This window comes from Cupressus sempervirens, chromosome 5 (assembly GCF_028749045.1).
Source record: "Cupressus sempervirens isolate cs-2001-9-10 chromosome 5, ASM2874904v1, whole genome shotgun sequence".
Lineage (NCBI taxonomy): Eukaryota > Viridiplantae > Streptophyta > Pinopsida > Cupressales > Cupressaceae > Cupressus > Cupressus sempervirens.
Genome location: NC_143122.1, coordinates 539,096,534 through 539,114,200, shown reverse-complemented (window position 1 = coordinate 539,114,200; position 17,667 = coordinate 539,096,534). Strand labels below are relative to the sequence as shown.

At 35.8% G+C, this 17,667-nt stretch overlaps 1 protein-coding gene across 8 annotated transcripts in view; it reads right to left on the bottom strand.

Annotated features, from left to right (window-relative positions):
• Positions 1 to 14,747, bottom strand: part of LOC149557071 (tRNA/rRNA methyltransferase (SpoU) family protein) — a 332,528-nt gene extending 317,781 nt beyond the window's left edge. For 7 of the 8 annotated variants that reach the window (XR_016364835.1, XR_016364836.1, XM_089831747.1 and 4 more), the window contains exon 1: positions 14,441 to 14,747. Coding sequence is in view for 6 of the 8 variants with exons in the window: in XM_089831747.1 (XP_089687873.1) it covers positions 14,441 to 14,713 (273 nt within the window). In the remaining 2 variants the exon portion in view is untranslated. The remainder of the gene's footprint in view (positions 1 to 14,440) is intronic. The other variant, XM_089831749.1, reaches the window with a different exon arrangement.
• Between the last annotated feature and the right edge of the window lie 2,920 nt (positions 14,748 to 17,667).

Genomic DNA, 17,667 nt, shown 5'->3' with positions numbered 1-17,667 from the left:
CACAACATTGGTTTACTCCCTCTGAATCAATATGATCAATATCACGAACGGTTGACGAAACCATATCCTCTATCTTCTCCCTCTAACAAATGTGTCAAAATCCCTCTAAACGTAAATCTTCTAAGCTTATCTTTAATAAAGTGTTAGACTCTTTGAATCTGATACTACTCCTCATTTTTCCGCAAGATAATTCTCAGAGGAAAAGATCAAGGCAAAATAACTTTTATATTATGTATAGAATCACAAATAGGAGAGAGAATATAGTGAGTAGATAAATGTAATACTCAAAGCTAATGAATACTTATCTGTGCATCTTTAGGACAAGCTGTTTTAATGAAGACTCGTATGCATCAAATCAAGGATGATTCAAATCTGAAACTTTGATGAGGTTAACAATGAACATAGAGACTTGTCTCAAGCTTTAAACCACAAATAAACATGCCATCAATATTGCATCCGTACTGACATAGTCTGATATATATAATTGATCCATCATTTTTATTCACTAAATATAAGGGTGCTGATATCTACGGAGAACCAATTATTGAATTTATGATTTGTTTCCAAACTCTAAGATATCATTCTGGGAAATGTTCTTCGCATTGTATGGTGTCTTGGTTTGCAGAAGGGGACAATTGTTTAATGGAGTTAGATCACTCCAAATATGGTGCCATCTCAGAAGATTTACTCGCAATCATTTTCTTTACTTCAGATTTTGTCTGTAAGTGCTGTCCAGTACTTCAATTTTAATACATTCCGAATATCAGAGATTCTACTTTTCTCTTTCTCTTTCTGATTCTGTATCAAACAATAAAAATAAAAATAAAACTGTGCTGTAGCAGCCACTTCTAACATTCTGAAAGTCCTTCCTCCTATCACCTTTTCTCTTACATAGTCTTCTCCAAATAAAATTCATGTATTGCAGATATCTATTAACCTCCAGAATTTATTACTTGCGATAGAGGCTAATATAATGAACTTTCATAAACATCGTTAAGATTCTTCCAGATGCACACCTTTCATCGTTCCGGAATTATATTTATAATTTCTCATTAGGCAGATTCAGTTAGAAACGGTTTGCCAAACCAATTATATTAACATTAACATCTATGCTTAAGCTTCCAGTAGTTTTAATCCAAAGGACACGATGATTAACATATCATTTCACAAATGGTGAGTCATCTTCATTTTTAATGTGTATTAAGGATTTGTCTCTTATTGAGACCTGCCCGTCTGTATACCCGATAAAAAAAAAACATCATTCCAAAGCATCAAATAAACTTTTGTCTTCTTTGTAATTAAATATAGTTTATTAAATCCCAAATAGTGTGTGAGTGCGACAGGCTTTATATATAAGACAAGTTTGTGATTTTCCAGAATCGCAGATGCTTCATACATATTTGTTGTAATTGAACTTTTCTATTCACCGTTGAGGTTGGGATATATATATTTTGGACTATTATTGAATACTTGGAACTTTATCATTATGAATCTTGAATCACTTGTATTTACTCAAAAATGTAATCGCTGCAGTTTCCTTTGAATGAGACAAAATAGGAATAAGACAAATTTTGTATTTTATGACCAAGTTCTATCTTTAATATCCCAGCTTATTTTTAACATAATCAATACTTTGTAAAGGTATCTTGATAACATGGATTGTTGTTTATCATTATATTAATCATTTTCCTTCATCGCAGTTTTCTGTTCCAATGTCTTTTAAGTTTATATATACAGTTCTCCGTTGATATCAAAGGTCAGTATCTGAACAAATTTTACTATGAAAGACCCATATCTAAGTGACCTAATAACATACTCCGTTTTCCTTATTATGTCCTCTTATCAAATAAATCCAATTTGGACTTGCTGTGGTTATTAGAGTCGTGATAAGATACTACAACTGATCCTTACAAGTACCGCTTCTTTTACTCATGAGGAATATCAGATATGCCATGCTGCTCTCCATCTCCTGCAACTGCATCAATAAGATTTAGCTCCGTTCTTTCTAGCTATCGTGCTTCTTTTGTCCAATTGTTTACTTACATTTACAGTTTGGCTCTAATACCATGTTGAAGTAACTAAGATCGTTTCTGCAAATGTATTTTCATTGCCATTGTAATTGATGATTTTCAAATGCAGATTTGGATCTTATATAAATATGAGAGGAGGAGACATGTCTCTAGAGTTAATCACCATTTAGTTTATAAATAACTATATGTATAACTCATCTTTAACATATATATAATATTAATATATTAACCATATATATAATATTATATTATATTATTATATTATTATATAATAATAATATATAATGCATAATATAATACATATTATATTACATATACCATATATATTATATTTAAGATATATAATGCATAATATATATTATATATTATATTACATATATAATATATATTATATATATAAGATACTTATCTTAAGGACAATTTATCATCAATGAGGTTGCTTAAATAAAATCAATCCAACAAAGTCATGTCCTGTAGCTTATGTAAGTCATAGACATACATACATACATACATACATACATACATATATATCAGTAATATGAGACATAAAACAATGTTCATATAAATCATGAATACAAATACTCAATGTAATGAGTATATCACTTCGACTGATGCTATACTTTAACATGATATTCTCATGGACAATTTCTTTTCTACGGGAGCACATTGAAGTGGAGAAGCATTGCCAGAAAGGAATCGGACATGGGAACACCACCATCACTGGGCAAATAGGTACGAGTCGTGAACCACTATGGCTGAAGGAAAATGGTTAGACAAAGAAAGGTGTATGTTGGATGACCATGAGCTAACCTGTTAGATTATATATATCATTTAATAATTTTAAAAAATCACTAAGCATGAATTGAAATTTGAGCAAGTTTCTACCTCTGTAATTGTGTTGTTGGAGCCTCTTGGTGCATAAGCATGTCTTATCATATCGACATCATGATACCTAAATATCTATACATGTATATGTGTACATACTAAACCAATTTTATATATAAGGATGTATACGCATACTTGCTCTTTGGCATATACGTAAGAAATATATGGTTGGGGTTTACACATGTACACGTATATACATACATACATATATAGGTATCTATAGATACCATGGTGTTATATACTAAGAAAATATTATTATTTCTTTCACCTTTGACTAGGGTCTTGATTATTGTTTTTGCCTTGAGCAGCCCACTATATTTCTTTCTTCTTCCATCGGACTTTATTAATTTTCGAGGTGGCCTTTTAAATCTGATAGCCATGTAAACCGATGGCTTTGTTGTAACTCCTCGCCACCTCAACTTTTCTTGTGTAACCGAACATGCATAGCGGTGAGCCTTTTATCTACACTCACGATGGGATTCTTATTTTTGCTCCCCCATCTCTAGCTCACTGCTCTTCGATACTCTTGCTTGCGGTGAAGTTTCATTTTTACAAAGCTATTGTTTCAATCCAACTCAGAATGTATATCTCTATTGCATTGAGTGTGTACGATTTATTGCTCATACTACCAGCATCCATTCCCAAGATGAAGTTATTCTTTCATTGATGCATGAGATAACAAACTCCCATCTCCACATTGATAGACCACGAGATTGAGCTTGAGTGGAGCTAGATACTCTCAGGTCATGTTTTCTTGTGCCATTTTGAATTCAAGCCATAGATTGAACAATTCAGTTTGCTAAATGAAGGAAAAAATATCAATACTTAGTCCAGGAAATGGAATGATTTACAGTCACACAGATTTCCTCCTTTACTTTTGTTTATTTGTGTAAAATAAGAAAAATACTAACTACGAGCATGTGCAAGTATTCTTGGATCACTATTTAAGAGAGCTGACTTGTACAGGGGTATCATCAATATACCTCTGAGATAAGTACACCATCCACATGTTAATGAATCATTTAGAAAGAAACATAATTTCTCATCTATAATGCATTGACTGTGAATAAAGAATGGTTTTCAATACTCTTATGAAAGACAAGTAATACGACTCTTTTGTTGAAGCCATTGACCCAAGTTGGGCAATATGCATGGCTGTGAATATATATATATATATATATATATATATATATATATATATATATAAAATGTTAGGGCGAATTTCCTAGGCATTCATCTAGGAAGACCAATATGGTCGAGATGAGGGTGTGTGTTGATACTCATTAAACCTCAAGTACATCCCTGCATGATAAGAGAAATAAAAATCAGTAACCAATAAGCAAGTAAATTAAAAGAGTTTAAAACGAGTCGACTCATGGTAGTCCAATGTTTAATTCTTGATGTCTAGTCAAGTGGTGGGTTGACACTCTAGTACCAGGATACTTGGTGGCTAGACAAGGTGTTCCCTATCTATTTCTAGGTAGGGAGGGCCTTTCTCAGATGAGATTGTGTGGGGATAATTAAGGGTCTGTGGTTGGGAGGTTAAGCCCTTGACAATGATTCCCCTCTCCACCAGATGCCAGGACATGCACAAGACAAAGATATGTTATGCATTCAAACATCTGTTTGTAACAAGTATTTTACTTTTATGATATTTGAAATTGCAAAATATTGTTGAAAATTTGTTCGGCACTCCCCTCGGGATTCGTGACAAGAGTTTAACTGCCTCCTATGTACTATAAGTTGAATGGTTGTATCGGGCATTGACAGATCGGTCTTTTGGTGCAATGGCAACCCCACTCTAACAAGTGGTATCAGAGCTTGGTCATAGGTTTGAATCCTCAAATCCTCGGGTAACGCTGAGGGAGAAATTGTTGGAAATTTGTTCAGTGCTCCCCTCGGGATTCGTGACAAGGGATTAACCACCTCCTGTGTACTATAAGTTGAGTGGTTGTATCAGACATTGACAGATCGGTCTTTTGGTGCAATGGCAACCCCACTCTAACAAGTGATATCAGAATTTGGTCATAGGTTTGAATCCTCAGATCCTCGAGTAATGCTAAGGGGGGGATTGTTGGAAATTTGTTCAACGATCCCCTCAAGATTTGTGACAAGGGCTTAACCACCTCCTATGTACTATAAGTTGAGTGGTTGTATCGGGCATTAACAAATCGGTTTTTTGGTGCAATAGCAACCCCACTCTAACAGATATGTTAGATTGATTTATATCGTTGAATTAGTTATTCCCCTCAATGAAATTAACTTTTCTCGTCAATGTAATGGGTAACCGGTTAGATCAGTTAATCTTCCAATTGAGCCTGAAATATATCTGTATGCTTGAGATAGGCCTACTTGATGGATGTTATAACTGTTCTTATTTTATGTGAATAATGAAAATGAGTGTATCTTTTAACTATATGTTACTGCCATAATTAGAAATAGGAAAGAAAATGATGATATAGTGGTCTTTGATGCCCTAAATGGTATTTGTCATTATGATCTAATGGTATAACTATTTGTGCCCTAGGTGGTATATGTGGATTAACCTGGGTTTTGCAGATATTGCCCTCAGCGGATTCCAGTTTCAGAATTTAGGGTATGTAAAACTCATATTCTTTATTTAGATTTATTGATGATGCTATCAATTCTTAGTTATGAAATTTCCGTTTAACTAAAGGTAACCATTAATCTCATTCACCTGTACACAATTGTTATAACTGCCTACTCATGAATATGAAGTAGTAACTATATTTTTATGATATCCTAGTTGTTAACCGAGGCCGAAAAAAGTGGATGTTATAGTTGTTGGGTGCCCCCATTTTGGCATTCCCTAACTGGGACAAATAAGTACACGTACACGTGGATGTGTTGAATTATGTCATCGAGGCTACCTTGGCTCAGGAACGGGCGCATGGATATATTTTGCAAGTAGGTTGTTGTTCAATGTGAAGAAGAATTATAGCACCACAAAATGAGAGGCCCTCGGAATGGTCTATTTCAAAAATTCCAACACTACCTACTAGCTACACCATTTATGTTCTGTGTGGACCACCAAGCCCTCATGTACTTGGTCAATAAACCCATTATTCAGGGGAGGGTTAGTCGATGGCTTCTGCTAGTCCAAGAGTTCGCATTCAAAATCATTGTGCGGTTGGAATGTAGCCACGTGATTGTCGATCACTTATCATGGATTAAGTCTGGTGAGCCACCCGTTGGAATAAACGATGGCTTCCTAGACACACATCCATGTCAGATTGTTGTGCTTCCTCAATGGTATACAAGCATAGGGGAGTATTTGTCCACAGGCGAGTTCCCATGAGACATGCCTCCAAGAGAATGAAGAAAGGCTGTCCTCAAGAGCAGGACTTTCCAGTTAATCAACGACTCGCTATACAACCCACTAAGGAGACCCCAGAGATATTGCAGACATGGGTTGTCCCAATGCCAACGGTAGAAAGCAAGGTATAGGCTCTTATCAAGCAGATTGAGCAAGCTTTCCGTGAGGGGTACTAAGCTGTGAGGCGTTTAGAGTATGTCTCGATTGAACATGAGGTTGCATTGGTGGATACACAAAGGGTTCGGGAGGAGCTAACCACAAAATTGGAGGTAGTGGAGCGATATTTAGCTTAGCGTACCCAAGAGATGGAGGCTGATAAGACAGCACGCATGGCTATTGAGAACAAATTAGCCAAAGAGACAATTTCATTGGAGCAACAATTGGTAGCGGAGGAGGTTGGTGAGAAGGAGAGAGCTTTAGAAAGTTGTGGTGATGGTAAAGTCCACCCTAGACCTTCAAATCGTTGCGGAGTACAAGCTAAAGGTGCAAAATGCACAAGTTCATGAGCTATGTGCTCGATTGGAGTCTTCTAGAGTGCAACCTGCCTCCTCTACTGCAGATCAACTCACATCCTCTTCAGGGATGCTTCCTATGCATCCTTCTTCTTCTTAGTCATATATTTTGTAGTAGTCATTGTTCTCATTTTGATGTTACCATCCTAAACATTTTGTATGTTGTCATCCAAAGACGACTTTCTTTTTGGGGGGATGATGTTGTCGAGAAACTAGGGTAGTTTGTCATGTCCCCACTCTAGCTCAGTCTAACAGAGACATGTGAGTCAGCTTATTATGGGGTCTTGTAGGCTAACAGGGTTGGATAGAGACCCAGTATGGTTATTCAGTGTTGGGGACTTGGTTTTCTGGTGGGTATTGATCAGTTGGGTGACGTTCCTTGTTTTTAGGAGGCAATTCCTACATTTATGGGGTTCATTCCTACTTTTTAGGAGGTATGATCATGCCTAGGGCTGGGTTTCCATGAGATGACCCTTTGGGTTCAGTTTCAGAGGGATAGGGCTTGTTTCCTAAATTTTAGGAGCATCCCTAGATTTTAGGGATGAGACTGCCAGTGGATCGTTGATTTCTGACTTCAGTCACAGACAGGTGACAGGATGATTTTATGGTTTGTGATGTCAGTTGGGCAGTTTGTGGCTATTTGGGTTATATTTTTAATATTTCCTAAGTTAGCGTTTAATATTTAAATAAGGCTAAGTTAATAGCCATTTTGGAGTAATAAGGGAATTTTGGCCTCATCTGGATCCGTATCCCATGTTATGATAGCTCGTTGGAAAGGTCTTGAAATTCTCTAAATCTTCCTCTTTGGTCTCAGGGCAATTCGATGAACGGATTTATTACTATGGTGGAAAAGGTCATTTTCTAGTGACATGGTCACTTTAAAATATGATTTAATTCATTTTTTATAGCCAACGCCAATTGGGGGTCACTTTAGGGTTCGAATTGCTTTGCAAAGGGTTATAAGGAGATGGGCGCCATTTCTCATGATTATGCATATTTTTCAAACACTTCTTTTCAGATTTGCTCTGCTTGAGCGATTTGCATTCTGGGACGCAAACCCTAGGGTAATTGCTGGCTGGGACGTAACCCTCAGCAGCATTGGGTATTGGTTTGTCAGTAGTTTCAATAGTATTCAGGAGGAAGGTAGACGCCACTTCAGCTTGGGCCTACAGTTTGTTTTGTTGGGCATGTTCTTTGGCGTATGGGAGGTGAATTCTAGCAGTCGTACACTGCCATTTCTTCCAGCCGTACTTGCAGCCGTACTCTGTCATTTGCAGCACTTGGATACATAGAAAAATCGGTTACTTAGCAACAGATTCTTGCATCTTATCAGCCCGTTTTCATTAGCCAGTTGTGGCGTCATTGCTAGAGGAAATGTACTGGATCTTTTATTTGGCTCTATAATTCAGAGATTTGCCTGGTACGATTTGTATCAACTCTGACTTTACTGCATATTGTTATTTATTTTCAGACTCTTTTCTTGCCATTTGCTACTTCTCATTTCTAATTGGAATAATCATCAAAAACACAAAAACAAACAAACTCTTCTGCATTTCCGTCTAGTTCTACAAGAAAACATTAATAAACAGGAAAAAACAAAAATAAAATAAATCTACAGCAGATTTGCAGCAGAGATCCATCAGGGATCTTTCATAGTTAAACAGTTAGACATAACCGAGGGAGTTACACAGGTGCAATAGTTCACCTCACACCCCCGAGGACATTATATGTATGAACTCTCTTCAGAGAACGGGATATGAAAAGTGCGGAAATACTATTCTAGATGGTGAATCATTCAATGAATAAAATGCTATTGAGTTCTCTCCACATTTTGTATTGAGTACATTACTTTTTGTCTATATGCGATAAGTTCATGTTATCCCAAAGGGTAAACAACCTACTTAGCAAGATGCTTGTTTTGTTTTGCGCTTTACTATGATTGTTAGTTGAGAAGAACACTTAGAATGCAAATAGATTGCTTAGGCACCAAACTCAACAATTTTCCTCAAGGCTTTATAGATCCAAGCCATTAAGCCTTTCTTCAACGTGTTTGCAAGGTGCTCGGGGACGCTGAGCCTATCCTTTCTTTGAGTAACCGATTGGCTGGATTTAGACTAGCCTCTCCTTGAATGCACCTTGTTCTCTCTCCTGAGGCTACCCTTATAGGTAAGTTAATAATAAACTATGTGAATTGAACAGACCATGCTACCTTGGTTATTATTCCAATCTATGAGAATGTTGAGATGTAAAAGGTTGCTTAGACACCAAACTCAATGGCTTCCCTCAAGGTTTTATGGATCCAAATCCTTGAGCCTTTCTTTGACATGTCCTCAAGGTGCTCGAGGACACTAATCCTTACCCTATCTTGGGAATGACTTGTTGACTGAATTTACACAAGCCTCTCCCTTATTGTGTCCCTATTCTTCTCTTCTAGCTTACAGATAATAATTGGCTTGAGCATGTCTAGTAGAGTAAATGATTCCAATATTCCCCTTATTAAATTAAAATAGATAGTATGATACATACTTGCCTCAGAGATACATGAAGTTTTGTTCTATGAACAGAACGCCTTCTCTTCTATGTTGGTAATAATATTTATATAATATATCTGACAATATCAGTTCCAGATTAATGTAATTGTCCTTATTTCCTTTATGCCCTCCCACGTTGTTGTGTGCTATCAGGTTTTTCTTCTGATGATATTCTTTGTATAACTCTACGCAGATTTAATTGTAATTCCTTTTCTTTCCCTTTTGACATGGAATTATATATTTTAATCATAATGTCATGTGCTCTGCACTATACGCTAGTAAGGGAGTATATGTGTGCTTATAAATGTATTCAATAGTGTAGCTGAATCGCTACTCACTATGTTGTGACTCAAATTTTTCCTTTTGTTTTCTCCCTTCTTGTTTGATATTAGTATGGATTATGGTTCATAACTAATTGAACATGACAAAGAGATGACCTTCCATACTGGTTGCGCTTCATAACTAATGGCACTTATTTTGTTCTTAGTCGATACTTTCCTAGTAAAGTAACCAATATTCTATGCATGTGATAGTTCATATTTTCATTTAGATGTTGTTAACATTACCTTACACTTTTGGAGATACACTTGTTGCTTAAGTTAAGAGATTGGGTCAACTGTCTTACAACCTTACTCAATTTGAAATGTCTAGGGAGACTAGAGAGTTAACATCAATGTCCCTTGAAGAGTCTAGCCACCAATAAGCCTTTTTGAATATTTACCGAACTATATTAAGTCCAACGCCCCAGTTAATATTTATTCGTGACCGAAACCGCATAGGAGAAAACATATAATTTGTTCCTGTATGCTCCAAGGGATGCGTCTCCTACTAAATTCCCCCTGCTCCCGTCCCAAGGATGGTACGGGGATGTCAAGATGGGAATTTCCCATCCCCAAATTCATTTCCTTTTTCCCAAAAAAGGGGACATTTCCAAAACGGCACTTTGAGAGCAGCGAGGTAAGGGGGGATGGCTAGAAGTCCCCAGGACAACTAGGGGACAGCTAGAAGTCCCCTACCTGCCCCAAGGACTTCTAGCCGTCCCCAATGGCTCAAGCCATTTTTGGACTATCAATGTTAAAAAATAACATTTTTGCATTTGAAAAACAAGGTTGGCTTGTCCCAAAAAAGACCCAAACCACATTTAACAATACCAAAACCTAATCTAAGCATAAAATAGCCAAAAAATGAAAAAGAAATTCATTTTCACATTCGCAAAGGAGAACAGCAGCAAGAGGAAGAGCAACTGGTCAAGGAGTGAAAAATTGTTGAAAGAGGAGGTTATGGCATCAAATTTAGACTCTTAGACATACCACCTACTGATTGTGGACAGCTATATATTATTGCGAGCTCTTACATATATTGTTTAGTAGTTTGATTATAGTATTTGCATTTTTATATTATTATGGATAGTTGATTATGGAGTTAGACTTAACGTTCACTATTAAGTATTTTAGTTATAATAGAACATCCATTCTTTACATTTCAACATTTTATGTCATTTCAAGCATGAAACTTGGAGCCTTGGGCATTCTTGCTATATGTCACCATATTTTTACAACAAAAGTATTTGAATTTTGTTAATTTACTATGTATTGAGCTTCTAAAATGTCTATGGTGAATGCTTTATCAATATTTTGATATGAATATTTGAATTCTAGCTCTATATAAGAAAAATCTCGTATTTTTCCTATAATTGTCCCCTGACGTCCCATCCCCTAAATTTTGGCTTTGATCCCTCCCCGTCCCCTAAAATGTCCCCGTCCTGGATACTTTGTGAAACATAGGTTGGCCTTCCAATATCTCCAAGTGTCGCAAAGAAATAAAACCCGATAGAAATATTTAATATGAAATGTTCACCTCAGATAATTTACGGGAGCATTAGGAAAGTACAGCATAGCATTCATATAGGACACACATTATTCTCTTAAAAGTCGACTCTTTTTAAATATTTTGCAGACAAACAATAGCCAAACTTTTAAATGCTTTTAAACTTGTGTCCAAGGAAATTATCGTACTATGTGATAAGGCTAACTCATGTACTAAAGGGGACCACTCGAAAAGCTCTTAATTCATTATCACGAACATTCTCCCCCGGATATTTTAGGCCAAATATATGTTTCTACAGTTAAGTAATATGTTCAGGTTACATAACAATAAGCCGACTTGTCGAAGATACCTCCAGGCACCCAATTAAAAAACCTCACAAAAATTATTTGTTTCTTTCAATCCGTAAAAATGTTACATAATCTTTAGCTTGGCTAAGTTTGCAACCACTAATAAGCCCACATTCAATATATTAATACTCGACATATATAAACCAAGCCAAGTTACGCTAAGGTTTATAATGTAATCTCACAACTGATACAAACCTTCTTCCTTCCTTTTTGCAGAAAATAATAAAACCCAAATAACTCATGCCAAAAATATTTTTCGGATATGATTTTTTATTCCTGCAAACATTTTTCTTTGAAGATTAAAATAAGCCCTTTTAGTGAATTAAGTTGCACTTATGACATTCATGAAACCATACAAGTTGGCAGGATTTTTAGCTCTGATACCACTTGTAATGTCCCTTGTCGGGACATTACTTAATTCATCTTTTATTAGAATTTTGTAGACTAGTTCCATATCTTCAATTTTCTCTTGTATATTTCTTCATGTCTATTTTTGAGGTTACGTATTCCTTTATATACTTTGTAATGAGAAAAGGTGTGTCGCTTCATTTGATTAATTTATTATATTATTATTAATAATATTATTATAATTATGTTATATGATTAATGTTGTTATTAATATTAATATTATTAATACTAATGCAATTTATATATTTTAATTAATTAATTATTATATAAAATTATATTTTATTGTTTTCTAGAATAATATTTAATTATTATTTGATTCATTCCCCTACTTCAATATGTGATATTATAACATGATTATATTGTTATAATTATATAAATACTAATATTATATCATTATTTTATTTGTTTATTTTTTATTATTATTTTTAATTAATTATTCATTAATATTTTAATTATATAGATCTTATTTTGATGGGGATATTAGAGATTTTTATAAAAGGTTCAATATGATATGTGGATTTGATACTTGATAATTTTTTCATTACTGTGATTTGTTTCTAGATTCGATTGTGTTAAGATTTTTACCATCAACGCTCCGAATCACACTACATGATCACGTTAAGATTTTTACCATCAACGTTTTGAATCACACTACATGATCTTTGTAGTGTGATTTGAAACGTCGATGGTAAAAATCTTAACACAATCAAATCCAGAAACAAATCACTGCAATACAATGGATTGTGAAAATTTGATCTCTTTAATTCTTCATTACTGCTGGTTTAACAGTAGCAGCCATATCTGAGGACGGAAACCCTTGGATATTCATAGTTTAAACAGAAACCCAACACTATTGGAGAAGTGGGCTCACTCAGGGTTCATCATTGAGCAGATTTGCATTATTTTAAACAGGTTTTGGAGGAAAATTTATGCATCTTCTAGCATTGTAACAACAGTATATTTGATGTAACCATGCGTGTTATATATCAAAATCAGTATCAATACGTTTGAGTTTATAATCGTGTATTTCCTTGGAAATCTATATTATTTATTTTCCATGTTTAGTTGGCATGTTTGCATGTTGTTATTTCAAAACAAAATGTGGCAAAAATTGAAAATGCAAATGCTTGAGTATATGTCCATGTCAATACAGTTTTTGATGCAATACTTTAGATGATTATGCAATGCTCAAGCAATCTTGATCGCGTAACATCTAAAATGAATCAGCTCAATGCTACAAAGTTTAGTTCTTCTGTTGCTATTGGAATTTGAATAATTCTGCTTCAAACGTTTAGCTAATATTTCCACCATGGCGATACTGATGAACGCTCTAAGGGTTTTCGGTACATAGGGATAGAACCACAAGGATGTAGTTTGTCTCCTGCTGATTACCTCAATCGCTGGCAGCATTTTTCTAGAAATTCAATTTTGCAAAAGGAATGTGGGTTCAATAAATGCTAAGACATAAGTTTCCATAGTTCAAAATTAAAGGTATGTTCAAAGAAAAGAAGCATAAAAAATATTTAACACATTGTAGAAGGCACTCCTCTACACTCCCACCATGATACAGTCTGACAAACTTTGAGGTATCATGGGAGGCCACTAGCTGGGAAGAACAGAGATGAATATTACTGGCACAGAAAATATCGGTTAATTAAATCAAGAGAGTCTTGGTAAGGCCAAGAGAAAAGCAGGCTAGAATCTTCATCTTTTTGAGGGATACAGGAAGAGGTAATCCTCTATGTCTTAGAAAACGTTTATGATGGCCTGAAAATATGCTTCTAACTTTAAAAATGTTTTTACAACCCAGAAACTCTCGAAAAGGGAGACATCTTCACAAAACGTCTCAAGGAGTTTCCAATCATTCAAAAGAGTGTCTTAAAATGCAAATTTCAGAAGTCTCGCTACTGCTTTGAGGATTTACTGAAAATTCTGATCACGTGTTCGATAGATTCTTGGAGTTTCAGTCATTTCCACATATTAATTTCCAACAAATGCCCATTTCCCATCCTCTCTTACAAAGTCTACCCCAATAATTTTGTGGTTTTTTGCTCAGATTCTCATATTTCCAGAGTTTTATATATAGGCATAACCAATTTACCAATGAAGAACAGGGAAAGTCAATTGAGCAGAACACTGCACCAGAGTTTCACGAAACATAACTGATAATCTAGTCGCTCAGGTTGTCATCTGAGACCACTTCTTTGTTTTGTTTAAGATATTGCCAGACGCTGCCTATTTGGCACCATTCCGTCGATCTCTATTCGCATACAGGCTCTCATCCCGTTGGATAGGCCTCCACAAGATATCTAAATATCATCAATACTATTATTCACGCGATGAAAGAAAGACAAATGACGCCCTAAACCACGAAGGAAGCTGGAATGAATCATGTCCAAGAAGTTAAGACCAGGTGGTTGACTTCCCATTTATGTAAAATAAGGTTCTAAAACCAATAAAGAGACACATTGGATATGAAATATTAGAGCAGATTGTGATGTACTTTAAACGAGTTACACTTAGATGATGAATATTTTTAGCACAGATGAACAATACCAAGTACCTTGAGAAGGTGTGAAAAAGCTTCAATGAGGTGATTAAGGATATGTGAAGAAGAGCGCAGTCCATTTGAAAGAAGAATAGCGTCGACGAGTGCAGGAACCGCCTCCAATGAAATGTTCCTTATGCTCTCTACAATTGCACTCGCCATAACGTCAACTCCAACTCTAACTCCAGCTCCCTCCATCGTCTCGGCTTTCACAGCAGGAACCAGAGGTTTAACTGTTTTTCGAATCCCCCTCCTCTTTGCCGGTTTACACCACTGGCCTACAGTCATCACTCTCCGAATGTAGAGCCGTGCAAGGGGGTTGTGATATGAAGTTCGACCAATTATTATATAATATATAGTATTATTATTATTATTATTATTATATTATATAATGATGATAATAATAAGATAACTTTCTTTTTAAGTACAAGTAGCAAACCACTATTAATTTATTAATATAAAAGTATTTGGTTCAAAAGTTCATAATTCATAAGGGAAAGAACTAGAATCAAGAAGAAATCCCTAAATTCCAATCCATACACAAGAGGAGTAGCAAATGAAGAATTATGTGACTACTTATAACTCAATGGAAGATGACTATCAACTGACTACTTATACTTCTATTTTAAACCTGGAGTTACTCTTCCATTTAGAATGCTTTGTTAGGATAAACCACAGACAAAAATAAAAAATTACATGCAAATATAACCAATAATAGAAAATAATAGATCACACAAAAATGAACACAAGGCACCAAGATTTAACGTGGTTCACCCAATCATTGGGCTACGTCCACCAAACAGCAAGTCCAATCTTATTACAATCTAGTGACTACAACCTAATTACAATATGTAATCCCTTACAGCTCAATATTGCCACAAGAAGCAATTTTGCATCACAACATAATGAAAATACCCAACCCTAAACCCTTTTATACAAGTATTAAATCGCTTTAGGGTTATAACATGTCGATCATAAATTAGCCATAACTTTAGTGGCGAATCTACAAATAGTACCCAAAAAATACTTTCCCAATTAGTCACCACAATCTAACAATCTCCCACTTGGGGACTGATCAGGCTCCACACTAAACAACAATCTCTCACTTGGAGACTGATCCTGTAGCAATACTACTACCACATGGGGCTCCCACTAGATCAAACCAACCTGGACTCTGTTGTTCTTTTATTTATGGTCAGTCTAGAAGACCAACCGAAGTTGAAGAGGAGTTCAACTTCTCCCTTGTTACAACCTTTGTTAACATATCTGTTGGATTGTCATTTGTATGTATCTTCTCCAGCTTTAACTGTCCATCCTCCAAAACTGACCGAATGAAATGGTACCGCAACTGGATGTGTTTGGTCTTAGAATGCAGAGCTGAATTCTTTGCAAGATGAATGGCACTCTAACTATCTGTGAACAAATAATTATCCTTCTGAGGATGTCCCAATTCTTCCAATAAGAACTGAAGCCATATCATCTCCTTGGTTGCCTCTGTAGCAGCAACATACTTTGCCTCTGTAGTGGATAGAGCATTAATCTTTTGTAACCTAGAAACCCAGCTCACGGCTACCCCACCAACAGTAAAGACATAACCTGTAGTACTCCGCCTAGTATCAATATCCCTTGCTAAATCTGAGTCAACATAGCCTTGTAAATCAGTAGTAGAGCCCCCAAAGTGTAAACACTTATTAGATGTTCCTCTCAAATATCTGAGAATCCACTTGACAGCATTCCAATGCTCAAATCTTGGATGACTCATATACCTGCTAACGACTCTCACTGCATGGGCAATATCTGGCCTAGTGCATACCATAGCATACATCAAGCTTCCTACAGCTGAAGCATAGGGTACCTTGGACATCTTATCCTCCTCTTCCTATGTCTTAGGACACATCTCCTTAGTCAATTTCAAATGACCAGGTAAAGGTGTGCTGACAGCTTTAGCATTCTCCATAGAGAAATGTTGCAACACCGTCTCAACATAATCAGCCTGAGATAGTGTCAATGTTTTGTTCTTCCTATCTCTGCAAATCTTCATACCAAGGATTTGTTTTGCTGCCCCCAAATCCTTCATAGCAAATGCATGTGCTAACTGGCGTTTCAGCCCCTTAATATGATCCATGTTAGACCCAGCTACAAGCATATCATCAACATATAAACATAAAATAATGTAGCTATCATCATCCAACCTCTTAAAATAAACACAATAATCTGAATGACACTTGTTATAGCCATGCTCATGCATAAACCTGTCAAATTTCAGATACCATTGCCGAGGTGCTTGTTTCAAGCCATATAAACTTTTCTTCAATTTGCACACTAAGTTCTCCTTACCTTTGACCTCAAATCCCCGTGGTTGAGCCATATATATTTTTTCATCCAAATCACCATGAAGAAAGGTTGTTTTAACATCCAACTGCTCTAAATGCAAATCTTCAGTAGCCACAAGACTTAAAATAGTATGGATAGAAGTCATTTTAATAATAGGAGAAAATATCTCATCAAAATCAATTCCCTTTTTCTATGCAAATCCTTTTACAACTAACCTGGCCTTAAATCTTTTCTTACCTCCTTCTTCTTCTTTCAACCTGTAAACCCACTTATTCTGTAAAGCCTTTTTACCTGTAGGCAACTTGCATAGATCCCATGTCTTATTCTTCAGCAAAGAGTTAATTTCATCTTTTATTGCAGACTCCCACTGAATCTTAGTATCCACCTGCACAGCTCCATCATAACTTTCAGGTTCACCAGCATCAGTAAGTAAAATAGAATACAAAGAGGGAGAAAATCTTTGTGAAGGTCTAATTTGCCTTGTTGACCGTCTAACATTCACTGGTGTGTGTGGTATTTTTTGTTGCAGTTGTTGCACATCATGAGGAATGGAAGGAACATCAGCTTTTGGAGTATCATCCAGCACTAAATAATCATTTTCTTTCTTCTCATGTTCCTGCAACAGATCTTTGTACAACACTTTCTCATTGAATATGACATTTCGACTTCTTACAATTTTATGATTTTCAAAATTTCAAAGCCTATAACCAAATTCATTAATGCCATATCCAACAAAGACACATTTCTTTGATTTAGCTTCTAGCTTGGTTCTATTTTCAGAGTCTATATGAGCAAAAGCTTCACAACTGAAGGTCTTGAGAAAAGAATAACGCACCTTCTTACCAGTCCATGCCTCCTCTGGAATACCACAGCCCAAAGGAGTAGAGGGACCTCTATTAATCAAATAT